This window comes from Mauremys mutica, chromosome 6 (genome assembly GCF_020497125.1).
Source record: "Mauremys mutica isolate MM-2020 ecotype Southern chromosome 6, ASM2049712v1, whole genome shotgun sequence".
Classification (NCBI taxonomy): domain Eukaryota; kingdom Metazoa; phylum Chordata; order Testudines; family Geoemydidae; genus Mauremys; species Mauremys mutica.
In genome coordinates this window covers 131,546,358-131,570,089 of record NC_059077.1, presented here as the reverse complement: position 1 = coordinate 131,570,089, position 23,732 = coordinate 131,546,358, and the positions used below count along the sequence as shown (strand labels likewise).

General features: G+C 43.0%; 1 protein-coding gene across 4 annotated transcripts in view; it reads left to right on the top strand.

The window, feature by feature from the left end:
* The window catches only part of TDRD7 (tudor domain containing 7), a 117,929-nt gene that overhangs the window by 53,016 nt on the left and 41,181 nt on the right, over positions 1–23,732 (top strand). For all 4 annotated transcript variants that reach the window (XM_045021099.1, XM_045021100.1, XM_045021096.1 and 1 more), the window contains exons 6-7: positions 1,798–2,015; positions 12,787–13,364. In XM_045021099.1, coding sequence (XP_044877034.1) covers positions 1,798–2,015; positions 12,787–13,364 — 796 coding nt within the window. The remainder of the gene's footprint in view (positions 1–1,797; positions 2,016–12,786; positions 13,365–23,732) is intronic.

The window sequence follows — 23,732 nt, the reverse complement described above, 5'->3', positions numbered from 1 at the left end:
GACCAGAACTGCATGCAGTATTCAAGATGAGGTTGTACCATGAGTTTATATAGAGGCATTATGATATTTCCTATCTTATCTATCCCTTTTTCTAATGCTTCCTAACATTCGGTTAGCTTTTTGACTGCCACTGCATGTTAAGTGGATGTTTTCAGAGAACTATCCACAATGACTCCAAGATCATTCCTGAGTGGTAACAGCTACTTTAGAACCCATCATTTTCATGTATAGTTGGGATTATGTTTTCCAATATGCATTACTTTGCATTTGTCAACACTGAATTTCATCTGCTATTTTGTTGCCCAGTCACCCAGTTTTGTGAGATCCCTTTGTAACTCTTCAGTCTGCTTTGGACTCAACTATCTTGAGTAATTTTTTTATTGTCTTTAATTTTGCCTCCTCACTGCCTATCCCTTTTCCCAGAACATTTATGAATATGTTGAACAGACTGGTCTCAATATAGATTGTTTGGGGGGACAGCACTATTTATCTCTCTCCATTCTGAAAACTGACCATTTATTGCTACCCTTTGTGTTCTGTCTTTTAACCAGTTACTGATCCATGAGAGGACCTTCTGTCTTATACCAAGACTGTTTACTTTGTTTAAGAGCCTTTGGTGAGGGACCTTGTCAAAGGCTTTCTGAAAATCTATGTGCACTATATGTACTGGATCACCCTTGTCCACATGTTTGTTAACCCTCTCAAAGAATTCTAATAGATTGGTGAGGCATGATTTCCCTTTACTAAAGCCATGTTGACTCTTCCCCCAACAAATCTTGTTTATCTGTCTGATACTTCTATTCTTTATTGTAGTTTCAACGAGTTTGCCCGGTGCTAAAGTTAGGCTTATTGGCCTGTAATTGCTGGGATCACCTCTAGAGCCTTTTTTAAAAATTAGCATTACATTAACTATCCTCCAGTCACCTGGTACAGAAGATGATTTAAATGATAGGTTACATACCACGGTTGGTTGTTCTGCAGTTTCATATTTGTGTTCCTTCAGAACTCTTGGGTGAGTACCATCTGGTCCTGGTGACTTATTACCATTTAGTTTATCAGTTTTTTCCAAAACCACCTCAGACACCTCAGTCTGGGACAGTTCCTCAGATTTGTCACCTAAAAAGAGTGGCTCAGGTGTGGGAATCTCCCTCACATCCCTTGCTGTGAAGATTAATGCAAAGAATTCATTTTGGTTCTCTGTAATGGCCTTGTCTTCCTTGAGTGCTCCTTTAACACCTCAGTCATCCTGTGGCCCCACCAATTGTTAGCAGGCTCCCTGATTCTGATGTATTTAAATTTTTTTTGCTGTTGCTCTTCAAATTCCTTCTTGGCCTGCCTAATTAAACTCTGTCAAGTATATGCCCCTTCCTATTTTCCTCGATAGGATTTAACTTCCAATTTTTAAAGTTTTGTGTAATGGAGAGTCAGTCCTGCCTAGAATATCAGGCAAGCCTACTAAAGAACCAGAGAGACAAACAGCCGCTCTGGGTCAGCCATTTTGCCTCTAATGGCTTTTTACTTTGTACTTTTAGCCACTGTGGCACTTTGGTCCTCTTACTGTATTTTTTTTTAATTTGGGGTAAACATTTAACTTGAGCCTCTGTTATAGTGTTTTTAAAAAGTTTCCATGCAGCTTGCAGGCATTTCACTTTTGGAACTATACCTTTTAATTTCTGTTTTAACTAGTTTCCTCATTTTTATGTAGTTCCCCTTTCTGAAGTTAAATGCTACTGTTCTTTAAAAGGAAATTGTAGAACAAACTGCCACTTGAAAATTGTAATTTTTCCATCTTTACAGATAATTTGAACAAGCCAGTGTCAGAAACACACAGCATCCCCACTGGCCCTTCTAATTCTAACATAAATGAAGTTCAGAATCGTGTTAAAGAAGTTTTGAATAAGTACAGCAATGGTATCTGGTTATCGAAGATGCCACAGTTTTACAGAGAAATATATGAAGAGGAACTTAATACAGCCTTACTCCAACAGTTTGAATACTGGCCTCATATTTGCACAGTAAGTTTTTGGTGGTCTTGCCACAGAAGCTGCTAATATTTTTAATAGAAATATTCAATCTTTTTTATAGCATCTATGTGACAAATGTCTTTTCTAATAGTTCTTACATTTAGCTTTTTCCTTTAACATAAAGGCAGTGATACAGATTTTTTTCAAGGAAATGTTTTCTTATACTCAAACTTTTCTGGCTATTGATCACTAGGAGATTTGTGAATGAATATTTAGCTCTGTTTGGGAAAAGTGCAACTTTTGAGAGAGCATTTTCCTCTGCTTTGTCTGAAGTGACAAGTCCCACTGGACATAAACATGACAACTAATCCTCCTGATTATCTTTATAATATTAGAACATTATAGTTCTGATAAATGTACATCTTATTTCATGAACCAAGTTAAAAACAGTCAACTTGCATCAGGGCAGTGAAGCAGTGTGAAGAGATGAAAATTGTAGGTGGGGGTGAATTAGCAAATGATGATACTTGAAATGGTGAAAGTCATTGTAACTAGAGTAATGAGTAATCAAAGGGATAACAGACTTGTTAATATGAACATAGCTTGTCTGGTGGCTTCCTTTACACTCTCCAATTATGATCTGCCTCACTGGTTGAACAGCAAGAGTTTTAGTTTTACCCTTGATGTCAGATGTTTTTCTTGGGCTTGTTCCTTCCTCCCCTTGAGGTATTTAGGTCTCCTACCTTCTCTTCTATCTGATACGAGAACAGAATAAATGATAGAAAAAGCAAGAGAATATAAATTAAGGGGAAATATTCTTATTTTCCTTATCATGAGGATCTGGGATATATCAGCTGGCAAAATTCAAGTAAATGTTTTTTATATATATTTATATATATATAATATAAAAATTACTTCCAGCCTTCTGGGAAGATGCTAATGCAGCCTGTGGATATTATGCCTAGGTTCTGTGCAGTCTCTGTGCTCTCGCACAGGATGTAAGACTCGTCAGGACAGCTTTCAGAGTAGAGGTGCTTTGACATTCCAGGGCTCTTGTTATCCTGTGGACTCCGAGCGCTCTGTTTCTGTGGCATTTGGGGCACCTCTTCTAGGGCCGCTTTGCTTTGGCCTTTCTGATGGGGTCCTCTTTCCTATGTGGGGTGTATAGGACATCATGAAATAACAGCTTTAAAACAAACAGGAGACACTCCTTTACCTTGCATAGTGACAGGTTTCAGAGCGGTAGCCTATACCGGAAACCTACTGACTGCTATACTTTCCTACATGCCTCCAGCTTTCATCCAGACCACATCACATGATCCATTGTCTACAGCCAAGCTCTAAGATACAACCGCATTTGCTCCAATCCCTCAGACAGAGACAAACACCTACAAGATTTCTTTCAACCATTCTTAAAACTACAATACCCACCTGCTGAAGCGAAGAAACAGATTGACAGAGCCAGAATACCCAGAAGTCACCTACTGCAGGACAGGCCCAACAAAGAAAGTAACAGAATGCCACTAGCCATCACCTACAGCCCCCAACTAAAACCTATCCAGCACATCATGAAGGATCTGCAACCTATCCTGAAGGACAGTCCGTCACTCTCATAAATCTTGGGAGACAGGCCAGTCCTCAGTTACAAACAGCCCCGCAACCTGAGGCAAATACTCACCAGCAACCGCACAGCAAAACCACTAACCCAGGAACTATCCTTGCAACAAAGCCCATTGCCAGTTCTGTCCACATATCTATTCAAGGGACACCATCATAGGACCGAATCACATCAGTCACAACATCAGAGGCTCATTCACCTGTACATCTACCAATGTGATATGCCATCATTTGCCAGCAATGCCCTTCTGCCATGGACATTGGCCAAATAATAAATGGACACAGATGAACGCAAATCAGACCTCAAAAACTATAATATTCAAAAACCAGTTGGAGAACAGTACAACCTCCCTGGTCACTCAATTACAGACCTAAAAGTCACAATACTCCAACAAAAAAAACCTTCAAAATCAGACTCCAGTGAGAAACTGCAGAATTGGAATTAATTTGCAAACTGGACACCATTAAATTAGCTTGAATAAACCCTGGGAGTGGATGGTTCATTACACAAAGTAAAACTCTTTCCTCGTGCTAATTTTTCCCCTACTGTTACTCACACCTTCTTGTCAACTGTTGGAAATGGGCCATCCTGATTATCACTACAAAAGTTTTTTTTTTTCCTTCTGCTGATAATAGCCCACCTTAATTGATTAGTTTTGTTATAGTTGGTATGGCAACACCTATTTTTTTTTCATGTTCTCTGCGTATATATCTTCCTACTGTATTTTGCACTGGATGCATCCAATGAAGTGGGTTTTAGCCCACGAAAGCTTATGGCCAAATAAATTTGTTAGTCTCTAAGGCCTGGTCTACACTAAGAGTTTTTCTAATTTAGCAGCGTTAAACCGAATTAACCCTGCACCTGTCCACACATCAAAGCCCTTTACTTTGATATAAAGGGCTCTTAAATATCAATATCTGTACTCCACCCTGGTGAGGGGAGTAGAGCTGAATCGGTATTGCCATTTCGAATTAGGGTTCGTGTGGCTGCAATTCAACGGTATTGGCCCTCGGGAGCTATCCCACAGTGTACCATTGTGACCGCTCTGGACAGCAATCTGAACTCGGATGCATTGGCCAGGTAGACAGGAAAAGCCCCGCGAACTTTTGAGTTTCATTTCCTGTTTGCCCAGTGTGGAGCACTGATCAGCACAGGTGACCATGCACTCCCAGAATCAAAAAAAGAGCACAAGCATGGACCGTACGGGAGATACTGAATCTGATCTCTGTATGGGGAGATGAATCTATTCTATCAGAACTCCGTTCCAATAGACAAAATGCCAAAACATTTGAAAAATCTCCAAGGCTGTGAGAGACAGAGGCCACAACAGGGACTCGACACAGTGCTGCGTGAAACTTAAGGAGCTGAGCCAAGTGTACCAGAAAGCCAAAGAATGAAATGGACGCTCACAGAGGGAGGGGAGATTGATGACTGTAGCTATCCCACAGTTCCCGCACTCTCTGAAAACCATTTGAATTCTTGGTTGAGCTCCCAAAGCTTGAAGGGTCAAAAACATTGTTGCGGGTGGTTCAGGGTATGTGTCTTCTCCCCCTCCGCTTCCCCCCACCACCCCCATGAAAGCAAAGGGAAAAAATTCCTTTCTCGCCTTTTTTCAATGTCACCGTATGTCTACTGGATGCTGCTGGCAGACGCGGCGAATCCCCTTCCCTTGCCTTGCGGATGGCAGATGATACAGTAGGACTGGTATCCGTCATCCTCATCCTGTGAGTGCTCCTGGCTGGCCTCGATGAGGTCGGCCGGGGGCGCCTGGGCAAAAATGGGAATGACTCCCGGTCATTCTCTTCTTTAAGCTTTGTCTAATGGAGATTCACTCCTGCCTGGAATATCATAGCAACTGGAGGCTGCCATCTTCTCCCCCCTTTGATCTCTGCTTGCAGAGGCAATAAAGTCAGTGTTGTTGTTCCTGCATTCTTTATTACTTTACACAAATGGGGGAAGGAAGGAAACAATGGGTGGCATTGTTGCAGGGACACCCCCTAAAATGGCATGCAGCTCATCATTTCAGCAGGATGTCTGGGGCTCTGACCCAGAGCGGCTGTTTGTCTCTCTGGTTCTTTAGTAGGCTTGCCTGATATTCTAGGCAGGACTGACTCTCCATTACACAAAACTTAAAGAAGGGAATGACCTGGGGAGTCATTCCAATTTTTGTTCATGCGCCCCCGACCAACCTCACCGAGGCCAGCCAGGAGCACCCATGACAGCAGCAGACAGTACAGTGTGACTGGTAACTGTCATTATCAACTTGCAAGGCAGCAGACGGTGCAGTAGGGCTGGTAACCGTCTCTGCTAACTTGCAAAGGCAAGGGGATGGCGCTGTGTAGCATTGCAGTACCGTGTCTGTTAACAACATCCAGTAGACACATGGTGACAGTGAAAAAGGCTGAATGGGCTCCATAGTTGCCATGCTATGGCGTCTGCCCGGACAATCCAGGGAAAAGGGGTGCGAAATGATTGTCTGCCGTTGCTTTCACGGAGGGAGGATTGACTGACGACATTTATCCATAACCACTCACGACAAATTTTTGGCCTCATCAGGCGTTGGGATCTCAACTCAGAATTCCAATAAGCAGGGGAGACTGCAGGAACTATGGGATAGCTACCCACAGTGCAACACTCCGGAAGTAGACGCTAGCCTCGGTACATGGACGCACACCACCGAATTAATGTGCTTAGTGTGGCCACGTGCACTCAACTTTATACAATCTGTTTCCAAATATCTGTTTCTGTAAAATCGGAATAATCCGGTAGTGTAGACATACCCTAAGGTGCCACAAGTATTCCTCATTCTTTCTTATTTACCTATCTTTCTCTATCAAGAAAGTTAAGACATTGTCTTTGCCATGCACTCTGTGGATGTGTCAGAGTGGACCAAGATGGCTCCATCATCTGTGACATCATCCCCCTCTGACCAGTATTCCTAATGCCCTTCTTCAGAGGAGGAAGAAGGGGTAGCAAATGTGTGACACCTCCCTTTTTGCTGGTAAGAGGAGGGTTATTTCCTCTTTGGCCTCTCATGAGGAAATAGTTTTCTTCTATCTCACCACCTGATGTTTTCAGACAAGTCCAGGTGTTGATAAAGTATAACAGTCTGGAACTGGAAACTTCAGCTGTGCAGGAAAATACACACTACTTTGTTTGATATCCTGGAGTCCAAGGAGAGAGGGAAACATGCTCTATCCCTTTTTATAATGTGCTCTATCCAGCTAAATGGTCATATGGCCCAAAGTCAAGCTGTCATGGCCAGGTATAGCTTCATCTGTAGGAAAAGCTGCTCCTTATGCCTGCCTATAGTTTTGCTGCTGCTCAGTAAAAGGACCGGGTGACTGAGGAGTGTGTAGTGCATATCCTATACCTAGTTTGACACTTCACCTTGTAAGGTGGCATCATCTGTTTCTGACAGTACTGCTGACTGAAAACCTTCAACCTTCCACATGACCGTGAGTTGCAGGTGAAAGACCCCCTCAAACAGGAGAAGGGGTTTCATCAATCTTGAGATAAAAACGCAAGGTTCTTCATTTTCTCCAACATTTCATCTATCATGTCTGTGTCTCTGGGACTGTGCTAAACAGCCTAGAAAATGGTCTTGTACTTGCCCGTCATCTTCTGATTTCTAGTTTTAGTTTCAGAGGCAGCCTTGGCAACATCGGAGGAAGCAGGGCAGTGGAAAACATTTTAGACAGGGAATGTCTTTCATTTTATGTAGTACCTAGTACAGTGTGTAGACCTGATGTCGGTTGGAGCCTCAAGTCTGTACCGTAATGAAACTAACAATCTTTTAATGCTCTTCCCAAAATCTAGTTTATGTCCCAGGGAAGCTAGGCTTAATACCTTACATGTCAGTAAGGCTCTGAGTTGGAGAGATGACGCAAGGCATTTGCATATCAATTGGAATTTTTGTAGCCTTTGGGAATTGATATAAAAGGAACTCTTTCCACTAGGCAAGCGTTGCTTACTGAAAATATTAGTTCACTGGGGTGTCAGTACTTCAGGCTCTTAAGCTTATTGTCCCAGAGCCTGTTGGTTTATAGAAATCTGCAAAGCTGCTCAGCCTGGATTCGTGTATATGCATTTACACATCACTGGTTTCTTGACTGAGCATTTTAAATGCTTACCCATCTGTAAGGCATTTCTTAAACTCTAAAGTACTTCCCAGCCCACCTTCCTGGTCTGATGGTCGAATAACTCACTAGAAACCCAGAAATGAGATTATGCTGATGCCATCTCAAAGAAGAGATGTAAATGGCTATATATGGAGAGATACCTATTTCATAGAACTGGAAGGGACACCAAAAGGTCATCGAGTCCAGCCCCCTGCCTTCACTAGCAGGACCAAGTACTGATTTTTGTCCCAGATCCCTAAGTGGCCCCCTCAAGGATTGAACTCACAACCCTGGATGTAGCAGGCTAGTGCTCAAACCACTGAGCTATCCCTCCCCCCTCACCATAGTAACTGTGGCTCATCAGGAGTGTTGCTCCAAACACTTCCATAGAATCATAGAATATCAGGGTTGGAAGGGACCTCAGGAGGTCATCTAGTCCAACCCCCTGCTCAAAGCAGGACCAAACCCAACTAAATCATCCCAGCCAGGGCTTTGTCAAGCCTGACCTTAAAAACCTCTAAGGAAGGAGATTCCACCACCTCCCTAGGTGTAACCCATTCCAGTTCTTCACCCTACTAGTGAGAGAGTTTTTCCTAATGTCCAACCTAAACCTCCCCCTCTGCAACTTGAGACCATTGATCCTTGTTCTATCATCTGCCACCCCTGAGAACAGTCTAGATCCATCCTCTTTGGAACCCCCTTTTAGGTAGTTGAAAGCAGCTATCAAATCCCCCCTCATTCTTCTCTTCTGCAGACTAAACAATCCCAGTTCCCTCAGCCTCTCCTCATAAGTCATGTGCTCCAGCCCCCTAATCATTTTTGTTGCCCTCCGCTGGACTCTCTCCAATTTATCCACATCCTTCTTGTAGTGTGGGGCCCAAAACTGGACACAGTACTCCAAATGAGGCCTCACCAGTGCTGAGTAGAGGGGAATGATCACATCCCTCGATCTGCTGGAAATGCCCCTACTTATACAACCCAAAATGCCATTAGCCTTCTTGGCAACAAGGGCACACTGTTGACTCATATTCAGCTTTTCGTCCACCATAACCCCTAGGTCCTTTTCTGCAGAACTGCTGCCCAGCCATTCGGTCCCTAGTCTGTAGCAGTGCATGGGATTCTTCCATCCTAAGTGCAGGACTCTGCACTTGTCCTTGTTGAACCTCATCAGATTTCTTTTGGCCCAATCCTCTAATTTGTCTAGGTCCCTCTGTATCCTATCCCTACCCTCCAGCGTATCAACCACTCCTCCCAGTTTAGTGTCATCTGCAAACTTGCTAAGGGTGCAGTCCACACCATCCTCCAGATCGTTAATGAAGATATTGAACAAAACCGGCCCCAGCACCGACCCTTGGGGCGCTCCACTTGATACCGGCTGCCAACTAGACATGGAACCATTGATCACTACCCGTTGAGCCCGACCATCTAGCCAGTTTTCTATCCACCTTACCGTCCATTCATCCAGCCCATACTTCTTTAACTTGCTGGCAAGAATACTGTGGGAGACTGTATCAAAAGCTTTGCTAAAGTCCAGAAATAGCACATCCACTGCTTTCCCCTCATCCACAGAGCCGGTTATTTCATCATAGAAGGCAATTAGGTTAGTCAGGCATGACTTGCCCTTGGTGAATCCATGCTGACTGTTCCTGATCACTTTCCCCTCCTTTAAGTGGTTCAGGATTGATTCCTTGATGACCTGTTCCATGATTTTTCCAGGGACTGAGATGAGACTGACTGGCCTGTAGTTCCCTGGATCTTCCTTCTTCCCTTTTTTAAAGATGGGCACTACATTAGCCTTTTTGCAGTCATCCGGGACTTCCCCCGATCGCCATGATTTTTCAAAGATAATGGCCAATGGCTCTGCAATCTCATCAGCCAACTCCTTTAACACCCTCGGATGCAGCGCATCCAGCCCCATGAACTTGTGCTCGTCCAGCTTTTCTAAATATTCCCGAACTACTTCTTTCCCCACAGAGAGCTGGTCACCTCCTCCCCATACTGTGCTGCAGAGTGCAGCTGTCTGGGAGCTGACCTTGTCTGTGAAGACAGAGGCAAAAAAAGCATTGAGTACACTAGCTTTCTCCACATCCTCTGTCACTTTGTTGAACCTCATCAGATTTCTTTTGGCCCAATCCTCTAATTTGTCTAGGTCCCTCTGTATCCTATCCCTACTTGCTGAGTATGCAATCCATGCCATCCTCTAGATCATTAATGGAGGAAAGGTGTCCTGTAAAGCTTTTTCTAGGCTCTCTGTAGTTTTTGGAGATAATGTTTTTTGGATGAAGATTAACTCTGATTCAAGTGGCTTGGACCTTGTTTTACGCTAGAGCTGGAGTTGCTCTTGGAGATGCCCTAAAGCCTCCATTCCAGGGCATACTTAATGGAGTGTTGCCCTTTGTGTGATGTACAATGGAATTTGCAGTTCCTTTCATGCCGTGTTGTTCTTGATTTAGCATCTCCTTTGGGAGAAGTTCGTGAACACTTCAATTAGTACTTCTCTGTCCTCTTTTCCTTGTACTGTTAAGTTGAATGTGGATCTGGAGAAATCATTCTCAAATGAGCAAGATTAGTTTAAATACATACTTGTGCAGATCCCCATGCCTTCTTTCCCAGCTGGGACTTTGTAATAGATATTTGAATGAGTTGGCAGAAACCAGTGACCGCTTAGGATGTGTTGAGTCTTATACCTGCAGGCCTGAAAACGGTGTTCTGCAAAGGGGTGCTCAAGCGACTACAGTTGCTATTGCTTTTATAGATTCTGAGGCCCAAAGGGGCTGTTATGTTCATCTAGTCTGACCTCCTGTATAACACAGGCCAGAGAACTTTCCTACAATAATTCCTAGAGTAGATCTTTTAGAAAAACTTCCTATCTTGATTTAAAAATTGTCAATGAAGAGGATACACTGTTGGTAAATTGTTCCACTGGTTACTAACTGTTAAAAATGTACACCTTAGTTCCCTTCTGAATTTGTCTAGCTTCCAACTTCCAGCCGTTGGATTGTGTTATACTTTTCTTTGCTAGAACGAAGAGCCCATTATTAAATAAGGTCTTTTTAGAAGGCTGGCAAAGCCTTCCACTACAGCATGGATCTACAGAGGCAGTGTATTCAAAGAACCACAGTTACGCACCTGCACACTGTCTCAATTATATGTGTATAATCAGGGCTCTTGAACGCTAGAGAGAAGCTATTTGCTAGTATCTTTGAAGGGTTTTCTAGTATATTGCCTTGGCACATCCACACTAAGGGTTCTGCCCTACCTGTAGCACTGCTAGGTAAGCACCTTTGGAGAAGCATTGATGTAAGTATATGTCTGTATCTGTCTCTCATTCCCAGGCTACACAGCCCAAAAATGCAGTCCATGAGGTCAAAGTGCTGTACTAATGAATCTAAGAGCTATAGTTGCCCATAGCCAACAAGATTTTTGGGCTCTGTCATTCAAACAAAGCCAAATAAAGAATGCTGAATTTTTCATGTAAACACCGAAGTGTTGCATCTGCACTACCTTATTCAGATTACAGGTGGCCCCTTAAATTTTCTCCAGCTCCTGGTAGTTAAAGATGCCACCACAGCCACTTCCTCAGAAAAGCATGTATAAGGTCCCAAAGCTCTGCACCACATTCATTTTGAAAGTTAGCACCAAATTCCATTGTGACTTACTCCATCCACCTTCCCTTCCTTCCAGAATGAGAGAGGAGCTCCAAAAAGTGTGAATTCTCCTCATTCTTCCAATAGAAGTACAAATCTTCCGGGCACTTCAAGTGTAAAGAAAACAGCCTCTAAGACCGTTACCCTTAAAATGTGTTCACAGAAAATGGCCAAGCCACTTTTGGAGACCTAGCATGTTCCACGAGGGAATCACTGCTTTCTCCTGGGCTGTACAAAGTCCCAAGTATAGCAGTGGTTACCAGTTCTGTTTTAATCTTTTTTTTTTCTAATTTGGTTCTGCTTCAGTCAAATGGGAGTTTTTAATAGCTCATTAAATCCTTCAGGTTAATCTATCTACATTTGATCTTAGTCTGTTTTCTTTCTGTGCTTCTTCTGTATCCTAGTTCACATTTCCATCTCTTCTCTGGCGCTTCTTTTCCCTATATTCCTGGTTTTCCTTTCCCTAAATGCCAGTGTGCATATTAATAGGGTTGCTCTCTGGGCTAGACAGTCTCCCCTCCCCCCCAAGTATCAGAGGGGTAGCCGTGTTAGTCTGGATCTATAAAAGCGACAGTTTTCTGTGGCACGACTAACAGACACATTGGAGCATAAGCTTCCGTGGGTGAATACCCACTTTGTCAGACGCATAGGACATCTCTGGGCTTCTGAAAATGAGCCATTCCACAGTCCCACGGGTAGGGCCTCCCCTCCATGTGGCAGCAGTCAGTCTCCAGTCTCTCTAAAAATGCACCGCCAAATCCCTCATCAATGGGGGCTTGGTATATTTTAATATTCTTTCCCTGGGGAGGGGCCTGGGGCCTCATACAAAGTGGAGAGGTCATTAATGGACAAGTTTCAGAGGCCCTGGAGCTGCCTGGAAGTGCTTTGAGGAGGTTTTGAGGCCCCTACTCTGTAGATTTGATAGGCCTCCAAAGTGCCCTTGTTGATTTAGTAAAAGTCAGTCCAAGAACAGAGCTACTCTTGAGCAGAGGAGCATCTCTCATACTTGAGTTGGTCCTTATCTCTGCTAAAACTGCCAATGAGGAGGTCAGATCAGTGCTGATTTTGTTGTCATGCAAAATAACGAGCTCTAGGGTCCAAGGCTGGGAAAATCAGTTTTGGAGTAGATTGGATTGTGTTCTGCCCATCACAGGGGCAGAAGAGGAAACTTGCCTTTAAGCACCTCCTAATGCAGTAAGTAGATCCAGTGTTCACTTTGGGAAGGCTATGTGTCCTGCTTTCCTGGTCAGTGTCCCCTGTAAAGGGAAAAGGAGATGTTAAGGGAAATCATTGCATGCACAAAATAAAATAGCTCATGCTTAAATTCCTGTCGATATTTTCTGAAGACTATATAAAATGAATAGTTCATTCTTAAAATATTTAGGTTAGATTACTTACAAATGGTCAATATCTCACTGTGCTTTCCTTCTTTCAAGGTGGAAAAAGTGTGCACTGGTGGGCATACAGATGTACTCCTTTATCCTGCTAAGAAAATGCAACAATTAGTGAAGAGTGGCATAGACCATGAAAGAACATCTTCAAAAGCAAATCCTTTGTTAAAGCCAGTTGTGGAGACCAAATCAGCTTTTCTGACTACTGACTTCAAACAGAAAGTTGCAGAAATTTTGTTTAACTATTCCAATGGTCTATGGGCTAATGCACTTCCCAAGGTGTATGAAGACACATACAAAGTAAAATTTCCTGAGGATGCTCTGAATAATCTTGACTTATTATCTGATGTATGTACTGTCAACCAGATAAGTGACAGCCCTAAAAAGGCAATCCTCTATGCTAAACCACAAAAGTACATTGATGAGAATCTGAATGCCACTGATAATGTCCATATCCATGAAGATCTGAAGATAATGATTGAGCAAGAGTGCTCTCAGTTAATGGAAAAGACCAAAGAGCAGCGTGCAGAAAATATAATGGTCCCTCCTTTAATCATTCCAGCAGAAGCATCTCCATCTGCATTGGTAGTAGAACTGAACAACACTAACGAAGTTGTTATTAGGCAAGTCTTTATTTCATACTTTCTTCATTTTTTTTCTAAAATCCAGAGATCATTCTGCACAATCAACTTCCTCACTACTTTGCTCACAAAAAGTTATTTTACAAAAGAAAATAGAACAATAGAAAACTGCACTAACAAACTGTAATAGTTACTAACAATACTAACACATTTAAAATACTATATAAATATTTAGTTTGCTATTGCAAAATTGAACAGGAGTGAGTCAGTGAAGATTCATTAAACTAATCTCAGCATAAGTTTTGGAGTAAGAAGCAGAGAAGGGCTGAGGCTGTTCAGCTGCCATTGGATAGTGGGGGTTTTTAAATTGTCCTCCTCTTCATCATCATATTGTTCAGATGTCACCTTCCTATTATATCTGACCCCTTTTAAAACTATGATTTACCCTTTAGCCTAGGTGTATTTGTTCAGCTATAAAGGAAAACTACAATGTAATATAAACATAAGGACAATGACTATGCACTAAAATTTGCACTTAAATATAATAATAATTTAATAGTGCTTTGAATTGATTGCATGTTAATTTGTGGCTTAGTCCACTGAGGACCAACATTAAAATAGCTCCACTGTTCTAGAAAGGATTGTTGTTGCTATGTTTACATATACAAAGTGGCTACTTTGTGTCAGGAAATCCCATGTTAGGTTTACTAGTCTTCTTTACGTTGTGATAGAACGTAGAAAATGTAATCTCTATGAAGTACATATATAGTAGCCACTGTGCTGACTTTTCGTCCAAAAAAGTTTAGTTACAAACCCTTGAAAATTACTTTACATAGCACCTCAGGATGAACTGAGCAGATACTAGGTAGAGTGGTGTATCAACACTCCTCTCGTGGCTAAGTCAGTTTCTGCAGAGTTTAAGCTTACATTTAATAAAAAATTTTCCCAGTCAGGATCTGGGCCCTATTGTGCTAAGCACTCTACGGATACTTTGGGTGGGGGAAGGACTGTCTCTCAAGAGCTTACTAACCTAATTATACAAGGTATGGTGAGCAATAGGAGGAAAGAAGGGTGGGGGAGACCAAAGGTAATGGTAATAAGAACATACATTTAAATAACAGGAGGTCAGACTAGATGATCATGATGGTTCCTTCTGACCTTAAAGTCTTTGAGTCTATGAACTACTGTTATAAGGGATTTGGAACCAAATTATGCATACATTTAATAAAAATATATAAATCTGATCAATTATACAAATTTCTACTAAATTTCAAAACTAAATTTCTAATCCTTTTATCAGGGGTGGGCAAACTACGGGCCGCGGGCCACATCCGGCCCGTGGGACTGTCCTGCCCAACCCGTGGGGCAGCACAGCTGCAGAGCCTGGCCTGACCCAGTGCTCTATGCTGTGTGGTGGTGGCGACAGCGTGGCCTGGCTCCAGCCAGGTGGCGTGGCTGTGGTGCCAGCCACTGGTGCTTCAGGCAGCACAGTAAGGGGGCATGGAGCGGGGGGGTTGGATAGAGGCCTGGGGAGTTCAGGGGGCAGGGGTGTGGATAGGGGTCAGGGCAGTGGGGGGGAGGGAATAGGGGGTTGAATGGGGGTAGAGGTCCCAAGGGGGCAGTCAGGAAGGAGGGGGGTTTGGATGGGGCAGCAGGGGGCAGTCAGGGGACAGGGATAAGGGGTGGCTGGATGGGGCAGGGGTCCCGAGAGGGGCCATCAGGAATGAGAGGAGGGATTGGATGGGGTCCGGGGGAGGGGGCGGGAGGGCATCAGAGAACAGGGGTGGTTGGATGGGGCAGGAGTCCGGGAAGGGGGAGGGCAGATAGGAGGTGGAGGCTGGTCCTTCATACAATTTCCAAAACCCGATGTGACCCTCAGGCCAAAAAGTTTGCCCACCCTTGTTTTAGTTAGAGAAAATTAAGAGCCTCAAAACAGTGGTGTTGGGCTGTAGAAAGATGGAAACTGTTCTAAATGGAGTGTTAACTCTGAAGCATACTGATAATTAAACCATTATGCTGATAATTGTATCAGAAACAGCCATCTACTTTGGGTTTATGGGCAAAATGTGACTAGACACTTTTCTTTCTCAGTCTGAGCCTTAACAACGTTCACATAGTTGTCCTTTACCTCAAACAAGTTCTTACTCTTTTGTTTTTAAGTGCTACAATTGCAGGGGGCTGGTTGTAATTTTATCTTGATCTTGTGTCTAAAACCAGTAAACTAGTCTGTGCCAAAACTTTTAACCAAGATGGTATACCAGACTCTCTCTGAATGGAAAAATCACTGATCAAAATAAAGGAAAGGCCACTTGAGTTTGTGACTGAGCCTAGGTTATTAAAAAATGGTGATACACTTACTACACAAGGGGGAATTGAAAATATAGGGAGCCCCTGGAAGAGTTCAGTTATATTCAGGTAAATTAATTTAAAAAAAACAAAGATAATGGTAAATCTGAACTGGTGGCAGCAACTGTGGGATGATTTTTTGAGGGAAAAATGGCCAGTGTAAGCAAGGACTTGGTCTTGTATGCTATAATATTAATCAACCAATGCAGATTACATGCTTCACATCAATAAGGGAGGTGCATAGAGCCTGTCTTTCTCCCCACAGCTTTGTGTTCTGTCAGATCTGGAACCATGCTCAACATTTTATTTTTCAGTCTTTAATTTTGACATTAATTTACTGTACACTTATTACATACTGTTCAATGGATGTCATTCTACACAAAGTTGGACTACAAGCCGTCAGGAACAGTATCCCCGATAACGTCATGGCTAACCTGGTGGCTGAACTTTGTGACTTTGTCCTCAAATGTGAAATTTTTGTGGGTGAGGACAATGTATACCTTCAAATCAGTGGCACTGCTGTGGGTACCCCCATGGCCCCACAGTATGCCAACATTTTTATGGCTTAGCATTTTTCCCAAACTGTTACTCACACCTTCTTGTCATAGAATCATAGAATCTCAGGGTTGGAAGGGACCTCAGGAGGTCATCTAGTCCAACCCCCTGCTCAAAGCAGGACCAAACCCAACTAAATCATCCCAGCCAGGGCTTTGTCAAGCCTGACCTTAAAAACCTCTAAGGAAGGAGATTCCACTACCTCCCTAGGTAACCCATTCCAGTGCTTCACCACCCTACTAGTGAAAAAGTTTTTCCTAATATCCAGCCTAAACCTCCCCCTCTGCAACTTGAGACCATTACTCCTTGTTCTGTCATCTTCTACCACTGAGAACAGTCTAGATCCATCCTCTTTGGAACCCCCTTTCAGGTAGTTGAAAGCAGCTATCAAATCCCCCCTCATTCTTCTCTTCTGCAGACTAAACAATCCCAGTTCCCTCAGCCTCTCCGCGTAAGTCATGTGCTCCAGCCCCCTAATCATTTTTGTTGCCCTCCGCTGGACTCTCTCCAATTTATCCACATCCTTCTTGTAGTGTGGGGCCCAAAACTGGACACAGTACTCCAAATGAGGCCTCACCAGTGCTGAGTAGAGGGGAATGATCACATCCCTCGATCTGCTGGAAATGCCCCTACTTATACAACCCAAAATGCCATTAGCCTTCTTGGCAACAAGGGCACACTGTTGACTCATATTCAGCTTTTCGTCCACCATAACCCCTATGTCCTTTTCTGCAGAACTGCTGCCCAGCCATTCGGTCCCTAGTCTGTAGCAGTGCATGGGATTCTTCCGTCCTAAGTGCAGGACTCTGCACTTGTCCTTGTTGAACCTCATCAGATTTCTTTTGGCCCAATCCTCTAATTTGTCTAGGTCCCTCTGTATCCTATCCCTACCCTCCAGCGTATCAACCACTCCTCCCAGTTTAGTGTCATCTGCAAACTTGCTAAGGGTGCAGTCCACACCATCCTCCAGATCGTTAATGAAGATATTGAATAAAACCGGCCCCAGCACCGACCCTTGGGGCACTCCACTTGATACCGGCTGCCAACTAGACATGGAACCATTGATCACTACCCGTTGAGCCCGACCATCTAGCCAGTTTTCTATCCACCTTACTGTCCATTCATCCAGCCTATACTTCTTTAACTTGCTGGCAAGAATACTGTGGGAGACTGTATCAAAAGCTTTGCTAAAGTCCAGAAATAGTACATCCACTGCTTTCCCCTCATCCACAGAGCCGGTTATCTCGTCATCCTGATCATCACTACAAAAGTTTTTCTCCTGCTGATAATAGCCCTCCTTAATTAGTCTCATTATAGTTGGTATGGCAACACCTATTTGTGTGTGTGTGTATGTGTATATGTGTAATGTATAAAAAAAAAATCTTCCTACTGTATTTTCCACTAGAGATGTGTGCGTAGGGAGCGATTACATCCTTGTGCTGGTAGGACTGTTGCTTAGGACAAACAGAACTCCTGGCGATGCATGAGATCTGTTTTACTGGGATGAAGTAAGGTGAAAAGCTGGCTTTGAATTCTGAGGGAGAACACCAGGCCTTTTAATGAATATTGCAACAGTCTTGTCCTAGACTATTAATCTCCTCCATTTCTCTACCCTTCAAAAGTTGAAGCATAGAAGCTAGAATGCAGTGGTGGAAGTTGCCCTCTTAAATTAATCCATCCTGTCATGAAGGGTTAATGGAATCGCACACTGCTGATCATGAGAGAGAGAGAGAGAGAGGTTTCATTCTACTATATATGGGAGGTAAATGAATGCAGTGGTTTCAGGAGGTAGACATCCTGGTGAGTCCAAGCTGCCTGTCCTTGGAAATGATGTGAAATATTTCTCTTTGTGGTCAAATTAATTCACTTTTCAAAGCTAGATAGACTTGCTCCTTGATTTCAGGTCTTTGCTGTGGGAAGAAGTGCTTTGGATAGTTCACTCTCTGAGAGGGAGAAATGATGCAATTGTACATCTGCCCCAATGGGATACTCCCCATTCCATGTCATCTGTCCTACTGAAGGAGTATGGCAGATGACACTAAACTGGGAGGAGTGGTAGATATGCTGGAGGGTAGGAATAGGATACAGAGAGTCCTAGACAAATTAGAGGATTGGACCAAAAGAAATCTGATGAGGTTCAACAAGGACAAGTGCAGAGTCCTGCACTTAGGATGGAAGAATCCCATTCACTGTTACAGACTAGGGACCAAATGGCTAGGCAGCAATTCTGCAGAAAAGGACCTAGAGGTTACAGTGAACGAGAAGCTGGATATGAGTTGACAGTGTGCTCTTGTTGCCAAGAAGGCTAACGGCATTTTGGGCTGTATAAGTAGGGACATTACCAGCAGATCGAGAGATGTGATCATTCCCCTCTATTCGGCATTTGTGAGGCCTCATCTGGAGTACTGTGTCCAGTTTTGGGCCTCACACTACAAGAAGGATGTGGAAAAATTAGAAAGAGAGCAACAAAAATAATTAGGGAGCTGGAGCACGAGACTTATGAGGCAAGGCCGAGGGAACTGAGATTGTTTAGTCTGCAGAAGAGAAGAATAAGGGGGGATTTGATAGCTGCTTTCAACTACCTGAAAGGGGATTCCAAAGAGGATGGATCTAGACTATTCTCAGTGGTAGCAGATGACAGAACAAGAAGTAAAGACCTCAAGTTGCAGTTGGGGAGGTTTAGGTTGGTTGTTAGGCAAAACTTTTTTACTAGGTGAAGCACTGGAATGGCTTACCTAGGGAGGTGGTGGAATCTCCTTCCTTTGAGGTTTTTAAAGTCAGGCTTGACAAAGTCCTGGCTGGGATGATTTAGTTGGGGTTGATCCTGCTCTGAGCAGGGGGTTGGACTAGATGACCTCCTGAAGTTCCTTCCAACCCTGATATTCTATGACTAGGGAAGCTAGTGAGACGGTGTTGGATGCAATGCTATCAGTGTGATCAGATTCCTCTCTTATTTGTTTGGACCATGACACTGTCTCGGCTGTTCCTTTGTTTAGTTTAGATTGGTGCTTGGATGATACCCTGCTGTCTGAGATTTAACCAGGGTAGAATAGAAGTTGAAGCAGTTGGATGGGGATTTTAAGATATTCAATTTGCATTGTTAGAAGTAGTCCTAGTGAGCATGATTTTGTGGTTATCAAGCACTTTAGCCACCTCACTTGCACTCTAAACTTCATAATAGGGATATTGCCGCCATAGGTAGGTTGGTATATGCATATATTTACAGGTTTAGATCCTACAATATAGATACATGGATGTGATTTAACTCTTTCTAGCACGATAGTAATTTTTGTTGTTTTCCCTTAGGAATAAACTCACTCATTGAAGCTAAAGCCTCCTGATCATTCAAGTTGATTCTCTTTATAGATAGAGATAGAGATTCTATTAGTTTACTATTTTGGAAGGAACACAGTAGAGTGCACTGCCATAGTGAACATTTTAAAAATTGAGTTGCATTTTCAGTTTAAAAATGAAGTGAATTTCATGTTTGAAATGAACTGTAGCTAAAAATGCAATAATTCCTGTATTCATGGCTTGATATGTAATGGATTCTCTTTACAAAGGTGAATTACATTGAATACAAAGCAAATACTTAACATAATAAAGGCCGTACCGGGTCAGACCAAAGGTCCATCTAGCCCAGTATCTGTCTACCGACAGTGGCCAATGCCAGGTGCCCCAGAGGGAGTGAACCTAACAGGCAATGATCAAGTGATCTCTCTCCTGCCATCCATCTCCATCCTCTGACGAACACAGGCTAGGGACACCATTCTTACCCATCCTGGCTAATAGCCATTTATGGACTTAGCCACCATGAATTTATCCAGTCCCCTTCTAAATATTGTTATAGTCCTAGCCTTCACAACCTCCTCAGGTAAGGAGTTCCACAAGTTGACTGTGCGCTGCGTGAAGAAGAACTTCCTTTTATTTGTTTTAAACCTGCTGCCTATTAATTTCATTTGGTGACCCCTAGTTCTTGTATTATGGGAATAAGTAAATAACTTTTCCTTATCCACTTTCTCAACATCACTCATGATTTTATATACCTCTATCATGTCCCCCCTTAGTCTTCTCTTTTCCAAGCTGAAGAGTCCTAGCCTCTTTAATCTTTCCTCGTATGGGACCCTCTCTAAACCCCTAATAATTTTAGTTGCCCTTTTCTGAACCTTTTCTAGTGCCAGTATATCTTTTTTGAGGTGAGGAGACCACATCTGTATCCAGTATTCGAGATGTGGGCGTACCATGGATTTATATAAGGGCAATAATATATTCTCAGTCTTATTCTCTATCCCCTTCTTAATGATTCCTAACATCCTGTTTGCTTTTTTGACCGCCTCTGCACACTGCGTGGACATCTTCAGAGAACTATCCACGATGACTCCAAGATCTTTTTCCTGACTCGTTGTAGCTAAATTAGCCCCCATCATATTGTATGTATAGTTGGGGTTATTTTTTCCAACGTGCATTACTTTACATTTATCCACATTAAATTTCATTTGCCATTTTGTTGCCCAATTACTTAGTTTTGTGAGATCTTTTTGAAGCTCTTCACAATCTGCTTTGCTCTTAACTATCTTGAGTAGTTTAGTATCATCTGCAAACTTTGCCACCTCACTGTTTTACCCCTTTCTCCAGATCATTTATGAATAAATTGAATAGGATTGGTCCGAGGACTGACCCTTGGGGAACACCACTAGTTACCCCTCTCCATTCTGAGAATTTACCATTAATTCCTACCCTTTGTTCCTTGTCCTTTAACCAGTTCTCAATCCATGAAAGGACCTTCCCTTTTATCCCATGACAGCTTAATTTACGTAAGAGCCTTTGGTGAGGGACCTTGTCAAAGGCTTTCTGGAAATCTAAGTACACTATGTCCACCGGATCCCCCTTGTCCACATGTTTGTTGACCCCTTCAAAGAACTCTAATTGATTAGTAAGACATGATTTCCCTTTACAGAAACCATGTTGACTATTGCTCAAGAGTTTGTTTTTCTATGTGTCTGACAATTTTATTCTTTACTATTGTTTTGACTAATTTGCCCGGTACCGACGTTAGACTTACCGGTCTGTAATTGCCGGGATCACCCCTAGAGCCCTTTTTAAATATTGGCGTTACATTAGCTAACTTCCAGTCATTGGGTACCGAAGCCGATTTAAAGGCCAGGTTACAAACCTTAGTTAATAGTTCCGCAACTTCACATTTGAGTTCTTTCAGAACTCTTGGGTGAATGCCATCTGGTCCTGGTGACTTGTTAATGTTGAATTTATCAATTAATTCCAAAACCTCTTCTAGTGACACTTCAATCTGTGACAGTTCCTCAGATTTGTCACCTACAAAAGCCAGCTCAGGTTTGGGATTCTTCTTCACGGCTGAGGATGTTAGGACTGAAGCAAAGAATCCATTTAGTTTCTCCGCAATGACTTTATCGTCTTTAAGCGCTCCTTTTGTATTTTGATCGTCAAGGGGCCCCACTGGTTGTTTAGCAGGCTTCCTGCTTCTGATGTACTTAAAAAACATTTTGTTATTACCTTTGGAGTTTTTGGCTAGCCGTTCTTCAAACTCCTCTTTGGCTTTTCTTATAACACTCTTGCATTTAAATTGGCAGTGTTTGTGCTCCTTTCTATTTGCCTCACTAGGATTTGACTTCCACTTTTTAAAGGAAGTCTTTTTATCTTTCACTGCTTCTTTTACATGGTTGTTAAGCCACGGTGGCTCTTTTTTAGTTCTTTTACTGTTTTTCTTAATTTGGGGTATACATTGAAGTTGGGCCTCTATTATGGTGTCTTTAAAAAGGGCCCATGCAACTTGCAGGGATTTCACTTTAGTCACTGTACCTTTTAACTTTTGTCTGTCTAACCCCCTCATTTTTGTATAGTTCCCCCTTTTGAAATTAAATGCCACAGTGTTGGGCAGTTGAGGTGTTCTTCCCACCACAGGGATGTTGAATGCTATTGTATTATGGTCACTATTTCCAAGTGGTCCTGCTATAGTTACCTCTTGAACCAGCTCCTGCGCTCCCCTCAGGATTAAATCTAGAGTTGCTTCTTCCCTTGTGGGTTCCCGTACCAGCTGCTCCATGAAGCAGTCATTTAAAGTATCGAGAAATTTTATCTCTGCATTTCGTCCTGAAGTGAAATGTTCCCAGTCAATATGGGGATAATTGAAATCCCCCACTATTATTGGGTTCTTAATTTTGATAGCCTCTCTAATTTCCCTTAGCATTTCATCATCACTATTACTGTCCTGGTCAGGTGGTCGATAATAGATCCCTAATGTTATATTTTTACTAGAGCATGAAATTTCTATCCATAGAGACTCTATGGAACATGTGGATTCGCTTAAGATTTTTACTTCATTTGAATCTACACTTTCTTTCACATATAGTGCCACTCCTCCCCCTGCACGACCTGTTCTGTCCTTCCGATATATTTTGTACCCCGGAATGATTGTGTCCCATTGATTGCTCTCAGTCCACCAGGTTTCTGTGATGCCTATTATATCTATATCCTCTTTTATCACAAGGCACTCTAGTTCACCCATCTTATTATTTAGACTTCTGGCATTTGTGTACAAGCACTTTAAAAACTTGTCCTTGTTTATTAGCCTGCCTTTTTCTGATGTGCCAGATTCTTTTTTGTGAGACTGTTTATCATCTGATCCGGCCCTTACATTATACTTTTCAGTCCTCTGCTCCTGACTAACCTGGAGATTCTCTATCATCAGACTCTCCCCTAAGAGAAGTCTGTGTCCGATCCACACGCTCCTCTGCAGCAGTCGGCTTTCCCCCATCTCCTAGTTTAAAAACTGCTCTACAACCTTTTTAATGTTTAGTGCCAGCAGTCTGGTTCCACTTTGGTTTAGGTGGAGCCCATCTCTCCTGTATAGGCTCCTCCCATCCCAGAAGTTTCCCCAGTTCCTAATGAACGTGAACCCCTCCTCTCTACACCATCGTCTCATCCACGCATTGAGGCGCTGAAGTTCTGCCTGCCTACCTGGCCCTGCGCGTGGAACTGGGAGCATTTCTGAGAATGCCACCATAGAGGTCCTGGATTTCAGTCTCTTCCCTAGCAGCCTAAATTTGGCTTCCAGGACATCTCTCCTACCCTTCCCTCTGTCATTGGTACCTACATGTATCACAACCACCGGCTCCTCCCCAGCACTACACATAAGTCTGTCTAGATGCCTTGAGAGATCCGCAACCTTCGCACCAGTCAGGCAAGTCACCATACGGTTCTCCCGGTCATCACAGACCCAGCTATCTACGTTTCTAATAATCGAATCTCCCATTACTAACACCTGCCTTTTCCTAGAAACTGGAGTTCCCTCCCCCGGAGAGGCAACCTCAGTGCGAGAGGCAACTCCAGCACCATCTGGAAGGAGGGTCCCAACTATGGGAAGGTTTCCCTCTGCTCCCATTGACTGCTCTACTTCCCTGGGCCTTTCTTCCTCCTCAACAGCGCAGGAGCTGTCTGACTGGAGGTGGGACAATTCTACAGTGTCCCGGAAAG